Genomic DNA, 20,021 nt, shown 5'->3' on the forward strand with positions numbered 1-20,021 from the left:
GGAGTTCTCTCCGTTTCTGCCAGACTCAGGGCCCCAGCAAATGGGAGGGGGGAGTTCATGGGGCAAAAGGGACTGCCCATTTGGAGGTAGGACAGTCGGTGAGCCCTGGAAGGTTCCAATCTTCTCTCCCTGGGATTACTAGGGGCTTAGCAGTGAGCCCAGGAAGAGAGGTTAAGGATGGAGTTGTAGGGCTTTTTAATTTTGTTTTATTTCTGTTTTTCGGCTGGGGTAAATTTTTTAATGGAGAGGAAAACTAGGATAAAGAAAATTGAGAGAAAAAAACAAAAGGAAAGGAAATATAGGGGAGAAAAGGCAGAGAAGACAGCAAATGGGAAGTGTAGGGGGCGGTGGAGAAGACAGAAACGTGCAAGAGACAGAGATGGAAAGAGGTTGGGTCCCCAGAGAATAAAAATGCTCGGGTCATAGTTGGGGGGCTGCCGGCTGACCCGTGTCCTCCCCACAGACCATTCTGAACTCCATGCACAAGTACCAACCACGCTTCCATATCGTGCGAGCCAACGACATCCTGAAGCTGCCCTACAGCACCTTCCGCACCTACGTGTTCCCGGAGACCGACTTCATCGCGGTCACTGCCTACCAGAACGACAAGGTGCGCCGGAAGGGCGGCGGGCCCAGCCCTTGCACCGACGCCCTCTCCCACATGCGGGCTCCAACTCTCCACTCACACCTGCCCGCAGCCCACCCCCGCACCCGCACCCACCGTGCGCCCTCACGGCCCATTCCCAAGCACCAAGCCTCACATCTGTGAGCGCAGCGCCAACCAAAATCCCTTGGCAGCTCTTCCAAGTCCGGGACACATATGCACACGCACCCCCAGGCCAGTGAACAGCTGGGCCCTCGTTGGGGTGGGGATGTTTACTTAGCAATTAGCCGAGTCTCCGGGCCCGTGCTGACATTTTTCAGTTTTTATTCGTTTATTTCTTGGCTCAGGGGTGGGAATTTAAATGAAGAGAGGGTGCCCGAGGCAATATGCCCAGGCTCTCCTGCTGCTAAGAACCCAATGCTAGGAACCAGGGGGCCCAGTTTTCACCTTCCTGGGGGAGACAGACGGCGGGACAGGTGACACAGCACGCCCCCAACATCCTTCTCTGGGTCAGTCCAGGCCCAGGACCCCTTCAGAGGTGCTTAGAGACTCCCTTCAAGTTAAAGGGCTTTTTCTGATTGTTGCCTTTCTACACCCTCTCTTTGGAGGGCCAGAGCACCACCCAACTCACCCTGTGTCCTTGTACACCACTCTCAGATGAACGACAGTTTCTGAGTGTCCTGCGAGTCGTTTTTTCTATCTTTGTGAACTAATCTGTCTGAGCGGGTTTGCGTGCACCTTTTGGAGCGCCTTGGATCCATGTGGAGGCTTGTGAATTCGTTTGGTTCCCTGGACACTTGTTTTGCCTGTGTACTTGCGTGTGTGAGGGCCCATGAGTGTGGTTATCTTTGCGTATGTCTATGGACCTGCGTGTGTTCTGTCTACAGTCTGTGCATGTCTGCTCCGGTGCCAGGTTGGTTTAACGTGAGTAGCCATGTGGGCTTGTGTGCATGCTTGGGCAGATTTCAACTCTGTTCGCACAGCTTTGGGCCTGTGTATGCAAGTTGAGGGATTATGTCTCAAATAAAGATTTTGCAGGAGAGACCTTGTCACTTTCCTCCAGGCCCGTGCGCCGGCCTCACCTTGCCTTCTGGCTGGGAGTGTCCCATCCCAGGCAGGAGAGTTAAATGTCTACACCCTGGAATCTCCTCTGGGCGGGCAGCCGCTGACTTCCCGGCTGGAAGAGCGGCATTTTGACCTGGTGCCACCCTCTTGGTCCCCGCAGATCACGCAGCTAAAGATCGACAACAACCCGTTTGCCAAGGGTTTTCGGGACACCGGGAATGGTCGGCGGGAGAAAAGGTGAGGATTCACGAGACCGCCCTGCGGCGGGTGCCTGGGTAACAGGACGTGGAGGGTGTGCGCTGCGCTCTGACCCGCTCCCTCCGCTCATCCCCAGGAAGCAGCTGACACTGCCGTCGTTGCGCTTGTACGAGGAGCACTGCAAGCCGGAGCGCGACGGCGCCGAGTCGGACGCCTCGTCCTGCGACCCTCCTCCGGCACGGGAACCGCCGCCCTCCCCCGGGACAGCGCCTAGTCCCCTGCGCCTACATCGGACCAGAGGTGCGGGTCGGGTGGGGGAAGGGGAGGGGAGGGTGTCCTTCGGGCGCCGGGTTGGCTCTGTGCTCAGCATCTGTCTAACTTAAGGCCTGGGGGAAGCGTCAGCAGGGTGTCTGGGATGGGCCTCTAAGCTCGGAATCCCCTTGAGGGCGGTCCCAAGTGGCCAGCAGATGAGGCTGGGCTCCTAGCTAGGGCCCTGGCGCTGGGTGACTCTGTGGCAGTAAAGTCTCAGCTATAGGGCTCACTTTCTCCCGTTGTAAACAAGGGGTTTTGGATGAGGTGACCTGCAGCTGCTCCCTGCCCGATGACGATCTAGGAGCTCCTTCCGACTTGGCCTCCTGGAGAGCAGGCTTCTGCACATCTCTCCAGCCGGGTCCAGACACCGAGAGAGGCTTGGCTCCTGTCTCTCTCCGGGCTGTAACCCTACGCGTCCTCTCTCCCCGCAGCCGAGGAGAAGTCCTGCGCCGCGGACAGCGACCCAGAGCACGAGAGGCTGACCGAGGAGCGCGCGGGGCCGGTGCTCGGCCGCAGCCCGGCCCTGGACGGCGGCAGCCCCCCTCGCTTGACCGAACCCGAGCGCGTCCGGGAGCGGCGCAGCCCCGAGAGAGGCAAGGAGCCGGTCGAGAGCGGCGGGGACGGCCCGTTTGGCTTGCGGAGCCTGGAGAAAGAGCGCGCCGAAGCCCGGCGGAAAGACGAGGGGCGCAAGGAGGTGGGCGAGGGCAAGGAACCCGGCCTGGCGCCGCTGGTGGTGCAGACAGACAGTGCGTCCCCCCTGGGCGCCGGACACCTGCCGGGCCTGGCTTTCTCCGGTCACCTGCACGGGCAGCAGTTCTTTGGGCCGCTGGGGGCCGGCCAGCCGCTCTTTCTGCACCCGGGACAGTTCGCCATGGGCCCCGGAGCCTTCTCGGCCATGGGCATGAGTCACCTACTGGCTTCGGTGGCAGGCAGCGGAGGCAGTGGCGGAGGCGGCGGGCCCGGGACCGCCACGGGGCTGGACGCAGGAGGGCTGGGTCCCGCGGCCAGCGCCGCAAGCACCGCTGGGCCCTTCCCGTTCCACCTCTCCCAGCACATGCTGGCATCTCAGGTAAGGCCTGTCATCTGGTGTCATCTGGCACGATGGAGGGAGGAGGATCGAGGTGGGCAGCAGAGGCAGGCATAGGGCTTGAAGGTGCCATAGGCGCTCCGAGCTTCCGGTGGGCAAGAACTCCGTTCTCGGGAGACCTGATGGACCCTGTGGACCACACATAGGTTCAGGGAGTCTTATGTAGGTCTACAGTCTGGCCAGGGCACTGCTTCCGACTCCTGTATGACCTTGGGCAAGTCCCTGACCCTCTCTGGACCTATTTCCTTCCCTATAACCCCAGCGTAGAGTGGCACCCATTAGACTCTTTCTGTTCCAACACACTGGGGGCTGCCCCTGGCTTTTGTGAGGGCCTGCCTCAGGACATTTTTCTTGGGAACAAAGACCCTTGGCTCACTGTCAGTCCCCAAAAGGCTAAGGTGGCTGGACAAAAGGAATAGGATTTTTTTTTTTTTTTTTTTGCAGTATGTTCTGGACAGTTGACCACCAAAATGATCCACCTCCCAGATGTCTCTGGCCCATTTCAGGCCCTCTAGGAAGTCCTCTGACCTGACAAAGGACAGGGCTGTTCCTTCCCCCACAGTGGGTCTCCCAAGTCCTCCAGCCACATGTCCCAGAGAAGAGGGGCTCAGTTCCCTAGGCTCAGGTTGAAATTCTGAGCTCCCAGAGGAGAGTTTATGAAACTGTGGCCAGAAGCAAAATAAGAAGATCCGATGGAGAAAGCGGCCTCTTTGGTTGCTTGGGTGGAATATTCCCTGTGGAAAGATTTGGATTCTCTACATTCATTTTCTTCCCTCTGAGGTTTCTGGCAAATTGAACCCTTGAGATCTTATCTTAAGGGAAGAAAAATAGGAGTCCAGGTCTGAGAAGGCTCCTTTGGTTCAGAAGCAAATATTTTTCAAGTGGGGGAGGGGATTCTGAAATGAGTTTTAAACGGAGCTCAGAATCTGGGGTGTGTGGAGTGAGTGTTTGAGGCACTAACATCATATATCTGGGGCTCTGAGCTGGCAAAGAAGTCTCTGGAAAACGGAGTTCAGGGCCTGGAGGTTTCATCTGTATCCTCGATTCTGTGTGTATGTGAATGCCTCCTCCCCAGACCAATTCTGGTGACAAGCATGGGCATCAGAGAGGTGGCTGGGAAGTCAGGGCTTCTGGTCACAGCCTGATCAACAGGTGTAAGGCCAGGGCAAGAATACTCAGCACTCAGGAGGCATCACTTGGTATACTGCTAGTGGTTAAGTTCTCAAGCCAGGGTAGCCCACCTCTGGGCCATCAGGAAGGGCCGAAGCTAGATCTGAAGCCTCCCTCCTTCCTCTGAGGTGCCAGATCTGAATGCTCAGTAGGGCTTGACCTTCTCAGGAAGGATATTTTCTCATTCCTGACTAAGCTACTTCTTCTCCTCCCTGCCTGAGGCTCCCTGGAAGCGCAGCACAGTCAGCCCCTGCCCTCCTCCCCATACCCACATACTCTGTGGATTGAACCATTATCTCAAAGGTCAGATAATCCAAAAGTTGGGCCTCAGGGACTAAGGAGGTATTTGTCCTGGGTCTCCTGGCTCCTGTGCTCTCCACAGGCAAAGACTTTGCATTCCTTCCTCAGCTGCCACTGAGGTGCCGCCAGGAGTTCTTTGTAGTGTATTCAGGCCAGTTTAGAAACAGATTGGCATCTGTATCCCTCTCCTGGCTCAGGCAGGAGACCCCCGAGCAGGTGGGCAGGCAGGGGGAGAGTTTACAAAGCTCCTCCCCGATCTGTGCTGCCCCAGCCCTTTGCAAAACCTGCAGGTAGAAGGGCTGGGGAGGACACTGTTCTAAGTGAGCAGAGCCTCCCATTGCAGCCAAAGTTGCCTGCTGGCCACCTGGCCCTATGCCAGCCCTATTTCCTCCCTCAAGGCCCAGGCTAGTTCAGTTGCCTGTGATGGCCTTTCCTGACTCCTACTGTAATACCTGGCACGGAGCTTCATGGTGCCAGGGCTGTGCATCATAAGCTGCACTTCTACCTGGGTCTGGCCACAGGCATACTGGCTCATGCCCCCCTGTGCTCTTTGGGATTATAGTTATGTGAGCTCTGGTCTTAGATTCCTAGCAACAGTGGGGCAGGGTTCCTAGTTGTAGCACCACTCCCACCACCCAGATCACCCTCAGGAACACCTCAGGCAGGATGCCTAACCCTCGTCTTGTTCTGTTTCTTTCAGGGAATCCCAATGCCCACTTTCGGAGGCCTCTTCCCCTACCCTTACACCTACATGGCAGCCGCTGCGGCAGCGGCCTCCGCTCTGCCAGCCACTAGTGCTGCGGCCGCCGCCGCTGCCGCCGCCGGCTCCCTATCCCGGAGTCCCTTTCTGGGCAGTGCCCGGCCCCGCCTGCGCTTCAGCCCCTACCAGATCCCAGTCACCATCCCGCCTAGCACTAGCCTCCTCACCACTGGGCTGGCGGCCGAGGGCTCCAAGGCTGCAGGCGGCAACAGCCGGGAGCCCAGCCCGCTGCCCGAGCTGGCTCTCCGCAAAGTGGGGGCCCCGCCCCGCGGTGCCCTGTCGCCCAGCGGCTCAGCCAAAGAGGCGGCCAGCGAACTGCAGAGCATCCAGAGACTGGTGAGTGGGCTGGAGAGCCAGCGAGCTCTCTCCCCCGGCAGGGAGTCGCCCAAGTGAGGGGGCTGCCCAGCTGCTCCGCCACCACGCAGGCCTCCCGGGCTGCCTGCCCCTGCTGCTTGGGACGTGTACAGCACAGAATGGGTATTTATTTAAATAAAGGAGTAAAAGAGGGCTGCAGCAGCCGGAATGAAGCCCCCACCAGCCAGCCGGGGCCTGGGACACTTCCCTGGGCCTCACAAGGAATCGGGCTGCCGGGAACACAGTCGCTTTGGAGCCAGTCCAGGTCTGCTCCAGTGTCAAGGTGTCATCGGCAGGGGCCTCTCCGAGTCCTCCAGCGCTGTGAGGAGGACTCGTCCTTTGCCCAGCCAGGGGCTGGCTCTTTGGGAGCCAGAAGATGCAGGGGTCAGGGGTAGGAGCTTCGGAGGAAGCCCCGGAGCCCCTAGTCATGGGCCTGGACCACTTGAGAATCTGGGATGAGGGATGCTGGGGTCAGTGAAGACTGAAGTCAGTGTAGACTTGAGCTGGGAGGGACCCGGTCCTTTAGTGCTCCCACCTCTTCTCCCAGACAGGCGCCCCTCCCACCCCTGGGTCAGCGGAGGGAATGGCACTTCTGCCCTGAGTCCCCAGGGAAAAAAAGATATTTATGAAATAAATGGTAATTTGTGTAAATAAGCTTTAAGGTTCCCAGAATATGCAAATTGGTATTAATTTATTCAAAGGTGTACATTGCTGTGTACATAATATTTAGAGATTAACTCATAGCATTTAATTTTTTTCATTTTACATGAGCATCTATATTGTACAGGGCTGGGGGGGTGTCCTTGGCTGCGGGAGAGGGCCCGTCCCCCGGAGGAGCTCCCACCCCACCAGCCCCTCGCCCCTCCGCCCGGGCTTTGCTCGCCCGGCCCGCGGGCTCCACCTCAGGTTTTCACTTTTCGCTCCGGAGAGAGACGAAACGACAAAAACGCGAGAAAACAATAAAACGCTGCAATGCGAAGTGAACGGCGCTGTGCGCTCTGTGGGCCGTGCGGGGCAGGGGCGCAGCAAGCGCGTCAGGAGGGACTGGAGGCGGGAACCAAAGGTTGGGCGCCCCGGGCTCGGCGGCAGCTGCTCCCCGGGGGCGACTGCACGGCCGGGGCAGCGGGCGGAGCTGCGAGGCCGGGAGGCGCCGAGCCGCCGCGAGCCCCTCGCGCTCCCAGTGCGGGCCGCGTCCCAGGCCGGGGGCCGGGCTCCCTCTGCTGGCCGCTTGCTTCCGTCCGCCGCTCCCGCACTCGGGCCCCCACAGAGGTTAAACGCAACCCGCCTTCAGAGCCTCTGGGTAGGTGGGACTGGTAAGATGGGTGCTCCCTGCTCCCTCTCTCCCTTCCGAGGAGCAGCTTGGCCTCGGTCTCCCAAATACTGCGGATCCTAGAATCCTTTTCCATCTCTGTCTCCTGAACCACAAAAAGAAAATACTCTCTCCGTATCAGGGTTGTTGACTAGCGCGGCAAAGTCTAGCCTGAAAGTTCTCCCGTGGAACTCATCTCTCTTGAGGGTGTGGGGAGTGGGGCTCAATAGGCTCTTTCCTTTCCTGCCTCACTTTCCCTCTGTATAATTAGGGGTTCGACTTGGGGTATCTCGGGAAATCCAACTATGTCAGTATCCACTAGGCCGGTCCTTCCACGTGGCCCACGTCTGCAAGAACAGCTGCTTCCCATCCCCATTCCATGAGCAAGCGACGGCGGCATCGTCTCGCCTCTTCACCCCACCAACTGGTGTCTCAGCCCCAAATCCTAGCAGTGGGAAGGGGTGGGAGATAGGCTGTCCTTCAAACCATTCAGAGTTCATCACTGAGCCCCCTCCTCCCTTCCCAGTTCACTCCTCTTTAAGCTTTGGGGATACAGGACGCCCTGGACTAGCAGGCTGGCCAACTTTGTCACTTTGTGGGGCGGGAGCTCTGGCTTCCAATTCACCAGGGACACCAGGGATGGTGAGATGGAGGAAGGGTGAAGGTGGAGGTGGAACTCGCCTCCGAGCACCCAGGACACGTGCGTGGGCAGACACATTTGCAAGGAAGAGAATCATGTCCGCCTCTGCCAGGAAGGGAGCTGGCTACAGGCCATGCTGAATTCGGTGAGAGGCTCGGCCAGTGAAAGAGTGGGAGGGCGCAGAAGACTGCCCCAGCTCTTGGAGTTCCAGCCTCCCTGCCTCTGATCTTGGGGCGGTCAGGACAGTGATGGGGGCAGTTCAGGAAGGGGGCAGGGCAGAGGGGCCCCTTTCTCAGCTCAAATAGAATCCTTCGTGGACAGTGTGCTTATTCGAGGCCTCTTCGGGCTGAAAACTGCCTAGAAAATTCAAATAGCAGGGGAGCCTCCGTTTCTTCCGATTTCTTACTGTTCGCCCGCACGTCTACGAAGGAGAGTTGGGAAGAGGCTGCGGACAGGGCTTTTGACACCAGGGGGCAGCACCGACCTGGAGCCGCGGGAGGGCCCGCGGGCAGACGGGGAACCCGAGGAGGGGTCGCTGTAAAGGCTGGGCAGAGCCCCCTGGTTGCGGCTGCGTTCTCACCGCGTGGTGACTGCAGCGCCCCGGGTGTGGTGGAGTGATATTCCAGGGCCTCGAGACACCCCGGGCCCCCGAGCGCAGCTTGGAGACTCGTCCCCCCTTCCCCTCGGCCCCCACCGCACACGTCCCCACCCGGAGTCGCCAGCCTGAGTTCGGCTGCGGGAACCGCGCGGCCGGCGGCAGGGTGAGTCCCAGACAAAGGCCAGGCCGCTCCCAGGCCCAATTAAGCCACCCGCCTCCCAGCCTTCATTGTTCCTGGGGTCGCCAATTAGCCCTGGCGCCCCGCGTCCCACCGCTCCGGTGCCCCAAGGCCTCCTTAACCCTTCAGGGCCTGGCACCAGGGTCCCTAGACGGCAGAATCGCCAGAGGACGAGTGTGGAGGGCACATTTGGGGGTGATTGGGATTGCTGACTTGGTGTGTCTCCGCGGGGCCCTGTGCGTTGGGACTGTGGGGGTGTGAGAGGGCATTGTGAGTGTGATTCACAGACTGGGAGTGTAGGTGTGGGGGGCTCCGTGAGACCCCTAGCGGCTAGGCAGCAAGGATTGCGAGACCTAGGGGGCCTCATTTCCTCTTCGGTCAATCTGAGTCTCTGGAGCCCTCGAGTAATCCCCCATCTCCACGCCGCCAACCCAACCCCCAAAAATGCTGCGGTGGAGGAAATCCTGACTTTAGTGGCCTGGCCCTGCCCTCCCAAGTGTACAGAACTGGGACCCGCCTCCCCAGCGCACCGCGAACGTCCACGCAGGGCACCCCTTGGAGCGAGAGGCGCGCGTTCAGCTTAATGCTCCCCAGGACACCCACAGGTGAACGCCCCAACACCCACCCCACCCCATTTCCCGGATATAGGATGGTTCAAGGGACGGAGTCTCTAAACTCTGAGCCTGCTTTTCTCACCAGCTTTGAGAAGTACCCCAGATCCAATCCCACTCCATCCTCTCCTTCGCCGTCCTGGACCCCAAACCCAGAGCACGAGCCGGGCAGACAGGATCCGTCCGCCGAATGCGCCGGGGACTTTGATTTGGCCTTAGAGCTCCTTTGGGGCTCTCTGGAGGCGCGGATCCTCTCGCCCCATCCCGCGTTCACTTCTGAAGCACGGGGCTCCCAGACCCGACGGCTGCCCCTTTTTTCCAGCCCTCCCCCTTTTTTGGTACCTTCGGCAGCTCCCCTTTGGGAACAGACCTAGAGCAGACCCTGGTCGGGGACCACGGCAACGCCCCATATGCCCACCAGATGGCGCTCCAGGCCAGGGACCGGGCGGCGACCGGACAGCCCACCCCGGGCTGGGGCTGGCGGTGCACACAGAGCCGCCGCAAGACGGGAATCGAGACAGAGCCACAGACAGACTGGCTTCCATCCAGGCCCAGAGACGGGCACAAGCAGCCGAGGGACCGAGGCGCTCCGCAGAGCCCGAAGGAGGCTCTGGACAGGGCTGCAGACACAGGGATGGGATCGCCCGAGGCTTGGCGTGGGGGCTTCTTCCCTTCTCCTTGGGGCCGCCCTACGGGCCAGCCCCTCGACTTGCGAAGCCCCAGCTGCAAGCACCCGCCGGCCACCCGCGTGCTGGGCGGGCTGGGCCCTCGCCATCCTTATCGGGGCAGGACGCCACCTGACTCCCGCCTTCCGGGCCTTTCAGAAGTGGGGCTACGGGCTTGGTTCCGTTGCGCACAGGAGGAACTGCTTTGCACGGTGGGGCCACCTAGCCATGAGGGGTTGGGGGATAGGAAGCTGAGGCGGCTCCCGGGCGATGGGCAGGTTCCAGTGAACCTCCCGCCCTGAGGTCCGCCGAGGCGCCTTCCTCTAGCTAGCTTCCTCCACCCCTTTTTTCAAGGTGGAGCTTGGGGGCAGCAGGATGCGCACCCCTGGGGCGAGCTCTGCGGAGCTGCTCACCGGGGTCCTGCCTTCTAGGCCTCGGGTGCCAGAAGATCTGGGGAGGCTTTGGTCCAGTGGGAAGTGGTTGGGTTTTTGGCGGGGGGTGGGGGGCGCAGGAATCAGCTTGAGAATCTATCTTGGGCTTAAAAGCCACCAAGGTTCTGGTTCAAGTTTGAATGAAAAGAGGGCAGGTGCAAGACTCCAGGGTCCTACTACCAGTCTGATAGGGAACGAGGTTTGGAAACCTGATTCCAGCTGACACTTAACGTCCCCAGACGAGCACTGGCACTCTCTGAGATGATCTCCCTTATTATCAACCAAGGATACACAGCTCGAGAGCAGCCCAGCTAGCAGCGTTTCCACGACAACAGTCACCAGTTTGTTGTGTGACCCCAGTCAGGTGTCTGCCCCGCACTAGGCTTCCAGCTCTCTCACCTTCAATGTGTGACACAGGGGAGGGTCAAACCCGTGGCATCAACTACCACGTGGTAGTTATCTATATGCCCATCTACTGCTGAACTGGGGGGGTAGGTACAAGGCCAAGCTCTGGCTCTAGCTGTGTGACCTTGGACAATGTGACTTTCTTCTCTGGGCCCCAATTCCTCCTCCTGAAAATCAGTAGTTTGTAGTAAAATCAAATTGATCCTTGAGTGACCAGTTGAACTTTATCCAGTTCCCAGTGACCATCAGCCTCAACTTCCTCAGAGAAAAGGCAGGGACGCTACTTCCATTTAATGTTTGAGGAGCATGAGCCCCGGATACGGATACGATGAGGGGGGAACCCACCACCACTGGGGCGGTTGCTGCTGAGATTCCTGGGGTGGGGGCAGGACTGGTGGCCAGAATGAATTCACAATTAGGAAATGCACATTCCAGGTCCTGGCACCTTCAGGGAACAGGCTGGCTCCAGCTGCCTCCTCATGGGATGTGGTTATTCCCATCCCCCTCCCACTTTAGAACAAACTGCCTGCCAGAGAGGCACAGCTCAGAGGAGGGTGTTTTGGGTACCCAGCACCAGTTTGTCCCCTGCCTGTGACTTCCTCCCAAAGAGAGAAGGGACTACTGCTGGAGGACACTGAGGCACCGTGTTTAAGGGTGCTCCCCAGACCCAGGATACTCAACAAGCTACCTCCCTACCTGGTGAAAGGCTTTGGGGGCATTCAAAGCGCTTTTGTGTAGGGGCTCCTACTGAACCCTCACTGGCAGGTTGTAGGCGATGAACCCGCATTTCACAGCCCAGGACAGTGAGGTTCCGAGATGTGAAGTGAAGAGCCCCAGGCCATCCAGTAAACAAAGGAAGAGCCCTTTCACAATCGCACAGGCCTGGTCCTGGTGAAGATTAGCTGATGAAGTGATGATGGGTGAGACTCAGCCTCACGGCTGGGAAAGGGCAAAGGGGTGTGTGCCCTCTGGGGCCTGCTGGGCCGTGAGTCCCTGGGAGAGCAGCCTGACTCAGAGCCCAGGAGCAGGACGCCAGGGGAAGTGTGGCCTCCCTGCTTCGTGTCAGCCCAGCAGGGCCTGCTGGGGACCCCTAGTGGGAGCAGGGGCTTCCCCTGCATAAAACCACAGCAGGGGTGATGTCACATGGCAAGTGCTAAGCTCAGGCCTGTTTGCTCTCCTTATTGTTGGTTTCTGTCCCCAAGAGAACAGGACATCCTCTGGCCCCACCACATCTCAGCACGACGGCTTGAGGTGCTTAATGCTGGGCGTACCTTTTCTTATTTCATTCTCAGCCCTGGGCAGCGGATATGCTCACCCCCATTTTACTGAGGGGAAAAGCAAGGCTTACACCTGCCCAAGGTCATACAGTTGCTAACAAGTGGGTCACAGGTCACAGCAAGGTCTGGCCGGCCCCACGCCTGGGCTCTTTCCTGAATCCCTGAGCGGCCCTGCTCTACAGCCGCAGGGCCTCTGTGTCCCACTGGTCATTTGGCCAGGCCCCCTGCTTTGGGTTCTCGTGGGACACACACAGGCCTGCACACACACACAGACACAAAGAGACATACAGAGAAACACACACAGACACACACACCTATAGACATACACGAGTATATTGCATGCAGACACGCGTGCATGTAAACACATAGAGACGCTTGGGGACACTTGTTGGGGGGCAGTTTTCCACGGAGAAACCAGCTCCCCGGCCTCTCTGAGGTTCTGAGGCTCCCCACTGCCTCCAGTTTGCTGGAGCCACCCTTTCCCACCCCACCCCTCTGCGTGGCCACATGTCCTCGAGGAAGGGATGTATTTGTTTAAGGTCTGTTTCCTGCGAGATCATTGGCTCCATCAAGGGAGGGCTAGTGTCTGCTTTGCTTATTTCTGGGTCCCCAGACCTAAAACTGCTTAATACAGAGAAAGGGTACAAAAAGCATTTGGTGAACGAATGAATAAGTGAATGAATGAAGTGCACCCTCCAGAAACAGGGCTCACACCTTGTCCCTCCAGGATGTGTTTGCTGGTCCCTGGACCAGAAGCTCCAGGTTCACTTGGAGTAGCCACAGAGGGCCCCTGAGGCCAGGGCCTCAGCCTCAGGCCATGGGGCCTCCTCTCTCTCCTGAGGAACTGAGGCCCAGGGAGGAATGCGTATATCTTGCCTGAGGACTTGCCTCTACACGAGAAGGGTCCAGGCTGCTGTGATCTGAATATTTGTGTCACCCCAAAATTCATGTTGAAACCTAACCCCTGAGGTGATGGTATTAGGATGTGGAGCCTTTGGGAGGGAGGTGCCTAGGTCGTGAGGATGGAGTCCTCATGAAGAGATTAGTGCTGTCATAGCCTCTTTCCACCTTGTGAGGATACAATCAGACACCTGTGACCCGGAAGGGGGTCCTCACCGGACCATGCTGGCACCCTGATCTTGGACTTCCAGCTTCCAACCGTGAGAAACAAATGTCTAATGTTTTATAAGGTACCTAGTCTGTGGGATTTTGTTATAGCAGTTTGAATGGACTAAGGGCCATCCACAACCATGGCCTCCCAGACCACAAAGCCTGCCCTCCAGCTGTGCTGGGTGATTTCTCTGTTCCTTAGGGGCTCCGGGGCCCTCTGGCTTCTGGGCCTTTGTTGCCACTGAGCCCCTGCCTTGAGCAACAAACTTGCTCCCCTCACCCCACAACTTCAGGGCAAGCGCCTCCACCTGGGACCCTTGGGAACCTCCCAGCCTGTCTGCTTGCTGATCTTTGACACACAGGAGATGCGGTCGTTGCCCTGTTTAACGTTCTCCAAAGGCTTTCTGTGCTCTTGGGGTCAAGTCCAGTCTCCTTAGCCTGGCAGTGGGGCCTGTTTGAGTCCTGCCCACTCAGCCCACCCCGCCCACCTCCCACCCACGGTCTGCCTGCCCGCCCAGGTCTAGCTTAATCTTGCTGCCCTTGCCTCGGGGACTTCTCACACTCCTGCTCTGCCCTCTGCCTGGAACCTCTTCCTTCTCCAGGAAGCTTCCCCTTGACCTTCTCGCTTCTGAGTGTGGTGCCCACGCACATCATTTTGTAGTCAGTATTCAATGAATGTGTGACTTGGGCAAATCACTACGCCTCCCCCATGACTTTTTCCTCGTGGGGATAATAGTGTCTAGCTCTTGGGGTTGTCTGAGGACTAAGCGAGATGCTGTGCAGAACAGCACCCGGCACCGTGAATGCTGGTTTCCTGCCCCTCCTGAGGAGGCCTGCTCCCTCTGGAGGAGCCTGAGGATGGGGGTCTGGGGGCCAGCTGAGAAGAGGACAAATTCTCCTCTGGTCCGGGCAGCAGCCAGGGTTGAGCCCATCAGAGCTGGGTGACCCCTCTACCCTGGAGGCCAGCACAGGCCAGTGAGACCCTGCTATTTGCGGTAACAGGCTGCCAAGTCCCTGAACCTGGAGAATCTGGTCTAGACGTGGAGGTTTAGACTGGGGAGGGGGAGAGGCCTGTGTGTTGGGGTGTCTGCAACAGAGCCCCCACAGGCAACTGGGCTGCTGCAGAGAAATACTGAGGGCAGTGAACCCCAGTGCACAAGCCAGTTGATGGACCTCCTCTGTCTCCAAAGAACCCGGGCCCAGGGAGGGGATGTTTGCTGCTGGAGAGTGGTTACTGGTGGCCTGGCTGGATCAGTGTCTCATTCAGCTGCCTGGGTGGTGTGGCAGTAGCTCCATTCCACCACTAGGTGGGGATCTGGAGTCATCCAGGCTTGGAGTCTGGGGCTGGTGCCCCTGCCCCTCCTGCCATAGGCCTGTTTCAGGTCAGGGGTTCCCAGCCTGCCTGGCTGCTGCCTCTGGGGGATCCAGGTCTGCTCTCTGTGCCTCCATGCTAATTTATGGCTCGACCCGCTGCCAGGCAATGACACTGAGGGAAGTGAATAAGACCAAGGGCTTTGTGCAGCCAGAGAGACCCGAGTTCAAATCTGAGCTGCACCTCTAGCTCTGTGGCTTTGACCCCTTGAGCCACAAGTGTCCTCATCTCCGAAACAGACTTGTGTCTACCTGTCCTGCAAAGAGCGAAAGGAAATGTGGCCACCCTGATGGCCACGCGGAGTCGGGAGAACGGGCTGTGTTCTAATGGCTTTGGCTCACATTCAAGTAGGATGTGGGATCAGCTGTGCCAGGAGGTGGGACTGAATGGGGGTCGGGGGTGGGGAGCGGTCCCCATTTGTCCCATCCAGCACGACCCCGAGCTTGCTCTCAGGACTCTGAGGTGCCCCGAGGAGGCCTGGCTGGTCCCCTGTCTCAGGGCGCCCACAGACAAGCATGAAATAGAACATGGCAGGTGCACAGGGAGGTGGGGTAAGGGGCTTTGGGCGGTTCATCTTCCACAACAGGTCAAACCCGACTTCCTGTCTGTGTGGAATGGCCTTCTGCCCCGGTCTCCTGACTCTGTAAGTGCTTCATTATTTCCTAAGGCTCAGGTCCAAAGTCCTTCCTTCATCATGTCTTACCTGGCTCCTCCCGCCCCCAGTCATGGGCTCCCACAGTCCTGGTGGGTCCCTCTCTCTCAGCATCGGCTCATTGGGTCAGAGAATTTGGCTAGGTTCAGGCTTCTGGCACAAGGCAGATGCTTAACGGACGTACAAGAAAAGTTGCCAGAAGATGAGGACGGCTTCCTAGAGAGGTGACCTGAAAAGATGGGAAGACATTTCAAAAGCCCAGGGGCAGGGTATTATCAGGGTGTGTGGGGGAAGGGGCACCGTTCCCAGCTCAGGAAAGGGCTGAGCTCTGCTTGGGGCAAGGAGCTCTGGGAGGAAGACAGGTCCCGGAGGGTGGAGGTGGGCGGGGAGGAAATGGCTCCTTAGAGGACTTATATGGATCCCCAAATCCAGGTGGCGGCAGGGCTTGGGACTGGTCCAGCCTCTAAGGGTCCTGTGCCATCCCCATGCCCTCTTCACCCCACCGTCTCCTCCTCTGCCACCACACCCAGGGTGATCAGTGGAGCCAAAACCTGAGATGTTTTCAATTCTTTCCGCAGCTCCATTTTCCAATGCGGCAGAGTGCCAAGAGCTTGGACTGTGGGGTCAGATGAACCTGACTTCTCACAGGCTCTGTTACCTCTCAGCTGGGTCACCTTAGATGAGTGGTTCCACCTGTCTGGCTTCCTCACCTGGGAAATGTGAAGACCCCAGACCTCACCCCCATCCTCCATCACCATCTCCCAACTTATGCTAAGATTTAACGAGACAACGTGTTTTACCATCAATGAATGTGCCCTTCCTCCTTCCTTGAGCGCCTAGGAGTAAACTATGATCATCTCTGCCCCCCGCAGTGCTTCCCACAATGCCTCCCACAGTGGTCCCCAGTTCTCCCCGGCTCTGCTCCCACAGCTCATCTTCGTGAGAGTGGCTGAGCCGCATGCTGAACTTGCCCCTCCCCACGTCAGGCTGGGCCCTGCTCCCGGCCGAGCCTCAGACTGTTTGTGGCGTTAGTGTGACTCATCCCCAGGACCCTTCCCCTGGTCCTGCAGGCTGACCTCCTAAATGCCCAGGGCTGGCCAGCCCCCTATCTTCTGGACAACGCCCTGCATTCCAAGCCCTCCCCACTTTCCCAGCTCACTGGTGGAAACTTACCCTTCCCAGGGCTCCCTCCCTTGAGGCCACAACAGGGGAGGGTCCATGTCACTTGCTGTGCTCCCTCCCCCATGTACCATGCTGGCAGCTTCCATCAGACTCTGGCCTGTGTCCCAGGACGTCATTTCAGATGCTCAGAAGTCCCTTCCCCCATCCCACAAAGGCACTGCCTCTTCCGCCTCCATCAGGCCCTGGGTCAGGGCTGAGGGCTAATTTCCCTTCTCCTCCAACGAGGGGTAGGAAAACTGAGGTTCAGAGAGCCCAGTGCAGGTTCCATGAGTGGGAAAAAGAGAAGGAGAGGCCCCAGGAATCACAACATGCGGCTTGTTCCTTCTTAGTCACGAGTCTGTTCTTCTGACTGGCTCTGCTCAGGTGTTCCTTCCTCCCCAGAGCTCATCGCCTGGCCCTTGAAGTAGGAAGGATCTGAGTGAGAACCCCCACCTGTTCAGAAACCAGAACCAGCCAGGCCCAGAGGGAGCTGCTCTCCCTGGCTCTCGCCACCTTGGGATCTGGAGGTCTCTTCTCCACCGTTAAAAGGCAGAGGCCATGAAGGGGTTAAATATTCCCGCTTTCACGTTACTTCAACAAAATGTGCATCAAGCCAACTTCTGTGCTATTGGGTGCCAGGCATCGTCCTCACTCTCTCAGAGGCACTGGGCTCCTTGTTTTTAAATTTCTTTAACAAAATAAAAATAGAATTCACATACCATAAAATTCATCATTTGAAGGTGTACATTTCAGTGGTTTTTAGTATATTCACCAGGTTGTGCAGTCGTCACCACTATCCACTTCCAGAACATTTTCATCACCCCTGAAGAAACCCTGACCCATTAAGCAGTCACTGCCCCTGCCCCCAGCCCTGGGCACCCACTGAGCTACTTTCTGTCCCTGTGGGTTTGCCTATTCTGGACATTTTATATAAATGGAATCATATAATATGTGGTTTTGGCTTCTTTTACTTAGCATAGTGTTTTCAAGGCTTATCCATGTACTTTGCATGTGTCAGCACTTTTATTCCTTTTTAAGTCTGAATAATATTCCATTGCTGCGTGGATATACCACATTTTATTTCCCCATTCATCCTTTTTTTTTTTTTAATTTAGTGGAGGTACTGGGGTTTGAACCCCGAACCTTGTGCACGCCAAACACATGCTCTGCCCCTGAGCTATGCTCTTCCCGCCTCCACTCATCTGTTGATGGACATTTGGGTTGTTTCTACTTGTTGGCTATTACGAATAAGGCTGCTATGGATATTGCCGTACAAGTCTTTGTGGACATGTTCCCATTTCTCTTGGGTCTATGCCTCGGAGTGGACTTGCTGGGTCAAATGATAACTATTTAACTTTTTGAGGAACTGCCAAACTGTCTTCCAACACGGCTGCACCATTTTACATTCCCATCAGGCATGCTTTGCCATTTTTCAAACATTCCAGGCACACTCCTCCTTGCTCCCCAACTTCTTTTATTTATTTATTTATCAACGTTTTACAACATGTTAGTTTCTGGTGTATAGCATAGTGATTCAGTTATATATATATATATATATATATATATATATATATATATATTCCTTTTCAGATTCTTTTTCATTATAGGCTATTATAAGATACTGCATGTAGTTCCCCATGCTATACAGTAGGACCTTGCTTACCTAATTTATATATAGTAGTTACTATCTGCAAATCCCAAACTCCCAATTTTTCACCTCCACCATCCCCTTTCCTCCTGGTAACCATAGGTTTGTTCTCTATGTCTGTGAGTCTGTTTCTGCCTGACTTCTTTCTTTCTTTTTTTTTTAGGCTGGGGGGGGGGCGTTAATTAGGTTATTTATTTATTTACTTCAAATGGAAGTACTGGGGATTGAACCCAGGACCTCATATGTGTTAAGCACGCACTCTCCCCCTGAGCTATACCCTCCTTAGTCAAAGGATTTGATAGTTGGCAGTTGGAGAGGGCATTCAACTGTGACTCAGTGCCCTGCATTGGCCCAACCTGTCCCCCTCCAGGGGGACACCAGATCTGAGAGCTGCTTGATGGGAAAGGATGTTGGCCTTCCCCACGCCAGGAGCCAGGGACAGCCTGTCCTGCTGCAGAGCTGACCCAGTGGGTCTTCTATGGCCTCACCTCAGTCGGCCTCTGGGCACGTTAGGCAAGAATTCTTTGTTGGCGAGGGATGGAAATCCAGCTCAAGCTGAAGGAAGAGAGCCATTCCTTGGCTCCTGTGATACCTAGGAGTGCAGGGGAGGGGACAGTGGCCTTCAGAACGCTGGCGGCCAGGCGCACGTGTCCCCGCCCTCTCTCTCAAGCTTCTCTCTCGTTTCTTCTCTCTGTGGGTGGGTGACACTCTCTCCCACCGCAGATGGGCCTCAGTCATGGGACAGGGAGCTGGGCTGCAAGCAGCTGTGGTTACAGGAATCCAGCTTCGTGGCTCAAAGAGGAGAGAAAATTGCCCCACTGCAACCCTCAGGACAACCCAGAAAAATGCTGATTGGCACAGCTGGGATCACATACTCACTTGTCTCATACACCGTACAAACCAGCAGTTCCCGTCCGCCACTGCTGTCCATTATGTTTATGCAGCAAAACAGGCTTGTTGGTCTCTCACAAAATGCCTGCCTAAGTGCCAGGTACTTGGCAATATTTCTTTTAATCCACACAGCTGCCCTGCAGAAAGATGTGCTGGTCAGGGCTCTCTGGGTTCCTACTGGTAGAAACCCAACTCAGATTAGCTTAAGTCAAAAGTGGAATTTATTGCTCACATAAATGATAAAAGCAGGAGCGGACATTAGGCATAGCTGGATCCAGGGAGTCAGATTGGCCTGGGATGTCTGTCATTAGCTCCAGCTCTTAATCTGACTCCCTCTCTGTATATTCTCAGCTCTCAGGCACGTTCTCCCCACATAGCAGGAAAGACGCCCAGGCCAGGTCACGTGCCTAAACCTGCAGCAAGAGGATGGGACACAGCTGTGGGGGTTGGTGCCCCCAGAACTGGGAGGGGGCAGACAGATTCCCTGTGGTCAGCTCTAGTTGGTGTATTTCCCCATTGTACAGAGTAGGAAACTGAGGCTTGGAGAGATTAGGTAACTTACCAGGGCCATTTAGCTAGAGACCCAGCTGGGATTCAAACCTATGCCCGTCTGCTTATCCAAGAACATCACCCTACCTCCTTTTAAAGTGATATTGAGACATCACTTGAAGAAGTAGATCCCTGTTGATGGCCATGTCATTCCCAGCACTCCTTGCAGCAGCTGTCACAGAGAGGATGCCCTGTGAGGAGCGAGGAGTGGTGGGCAGGGGCCATGGTCTCAGACAAGATGTTTTACAAGTTCTGCCATGGCTGGAAGAGTCTCTGGGGTCATTGACTCCTGTTGCCATGCTGAACCAGTAATGCAACATCTGGCCCCTGTTTGGACAATGTCCATGGCAGGGAACTTACCATCTCCCAAGACAAGCAGCTTTTTATAGATTTGATCTGATGGAAGGATGAAAACTTCCCCAATGGTTAGAAACAGGGCAATTTGGGCTGACTCCTAATCATTTATTTGTCTTCACTCATCTGTAGGGGAAACTTTTGTTTTATAAGTGGAAGAGGAGAGAGAAAGATTGGGTAGAGGGTGGGGCCATCCAAAGATTTGAAAGTTACCGTGTACCCTCTTCCTCTAGCTCCACGCAGTCGTCTCCCAAATTTTCTCAACTGAGGTTTATTCACTAATATATTATCCTTTCCCTGGAGATGGTATCTGTGATCTC

The 20,021-nt window shown here is 56.6% G+C and overlaps 1 protein-coding gene across 4 annotated transcripts in view; it reads left to right on the forward strand.

Moving 5' to 3' along the window:
• TBX2 (T-box transcription factor 2) overlaps nt 1-20,021 on the forward strand; it is a 32,800-nt gene that overhangs the window by 2,608 nt on the left and 10,171 nt on the right. For 2 of the 4 annotated variants that reach the window (XM_032498361.1, XM_032498362.1), the window contains exons 3-7: nt 464-610; nt 1,830-1,906; nt 2,004-2,167; nt 2,611-3,248; nt 5,437-5,832. In XM_032498361.1, coding sequence (XP_032354252.1) covers nt 464-610; nt 1,830-1,906; nt 2,004-2,167; nt 2,611-3,248; nt 5,437-5,832 — 1,422 coding nt within the window. Of the gene's footprint in view, nt 1-463; nt 611-1,829; nt 1,907-2,003; nt 2,168-2,610; nt 3,249-5,436; nt 6,835-15,676; nt 15,843-20,021 lie in introns of those variants that run through there. The other 2 variants (XM_032498364.1, XM_032498363.1) reach the window with 2 other exon arrangements.

Source organism: Camelus ferus, chromosome 16, assembly GCF_009834535.1.
Source record: "Camelus ferus isolate YT-003-E chromosome 16, BCGSAC_Cfer_1.0, whole genome shotgun sequence".
Classification (NCBI taxonomy): domain Eukaryota; kingdom Metazoa; phylum Chordata; class Mammalia; order Artiodactyla; family Camelidae; genus Camelus; species Camelus ferus.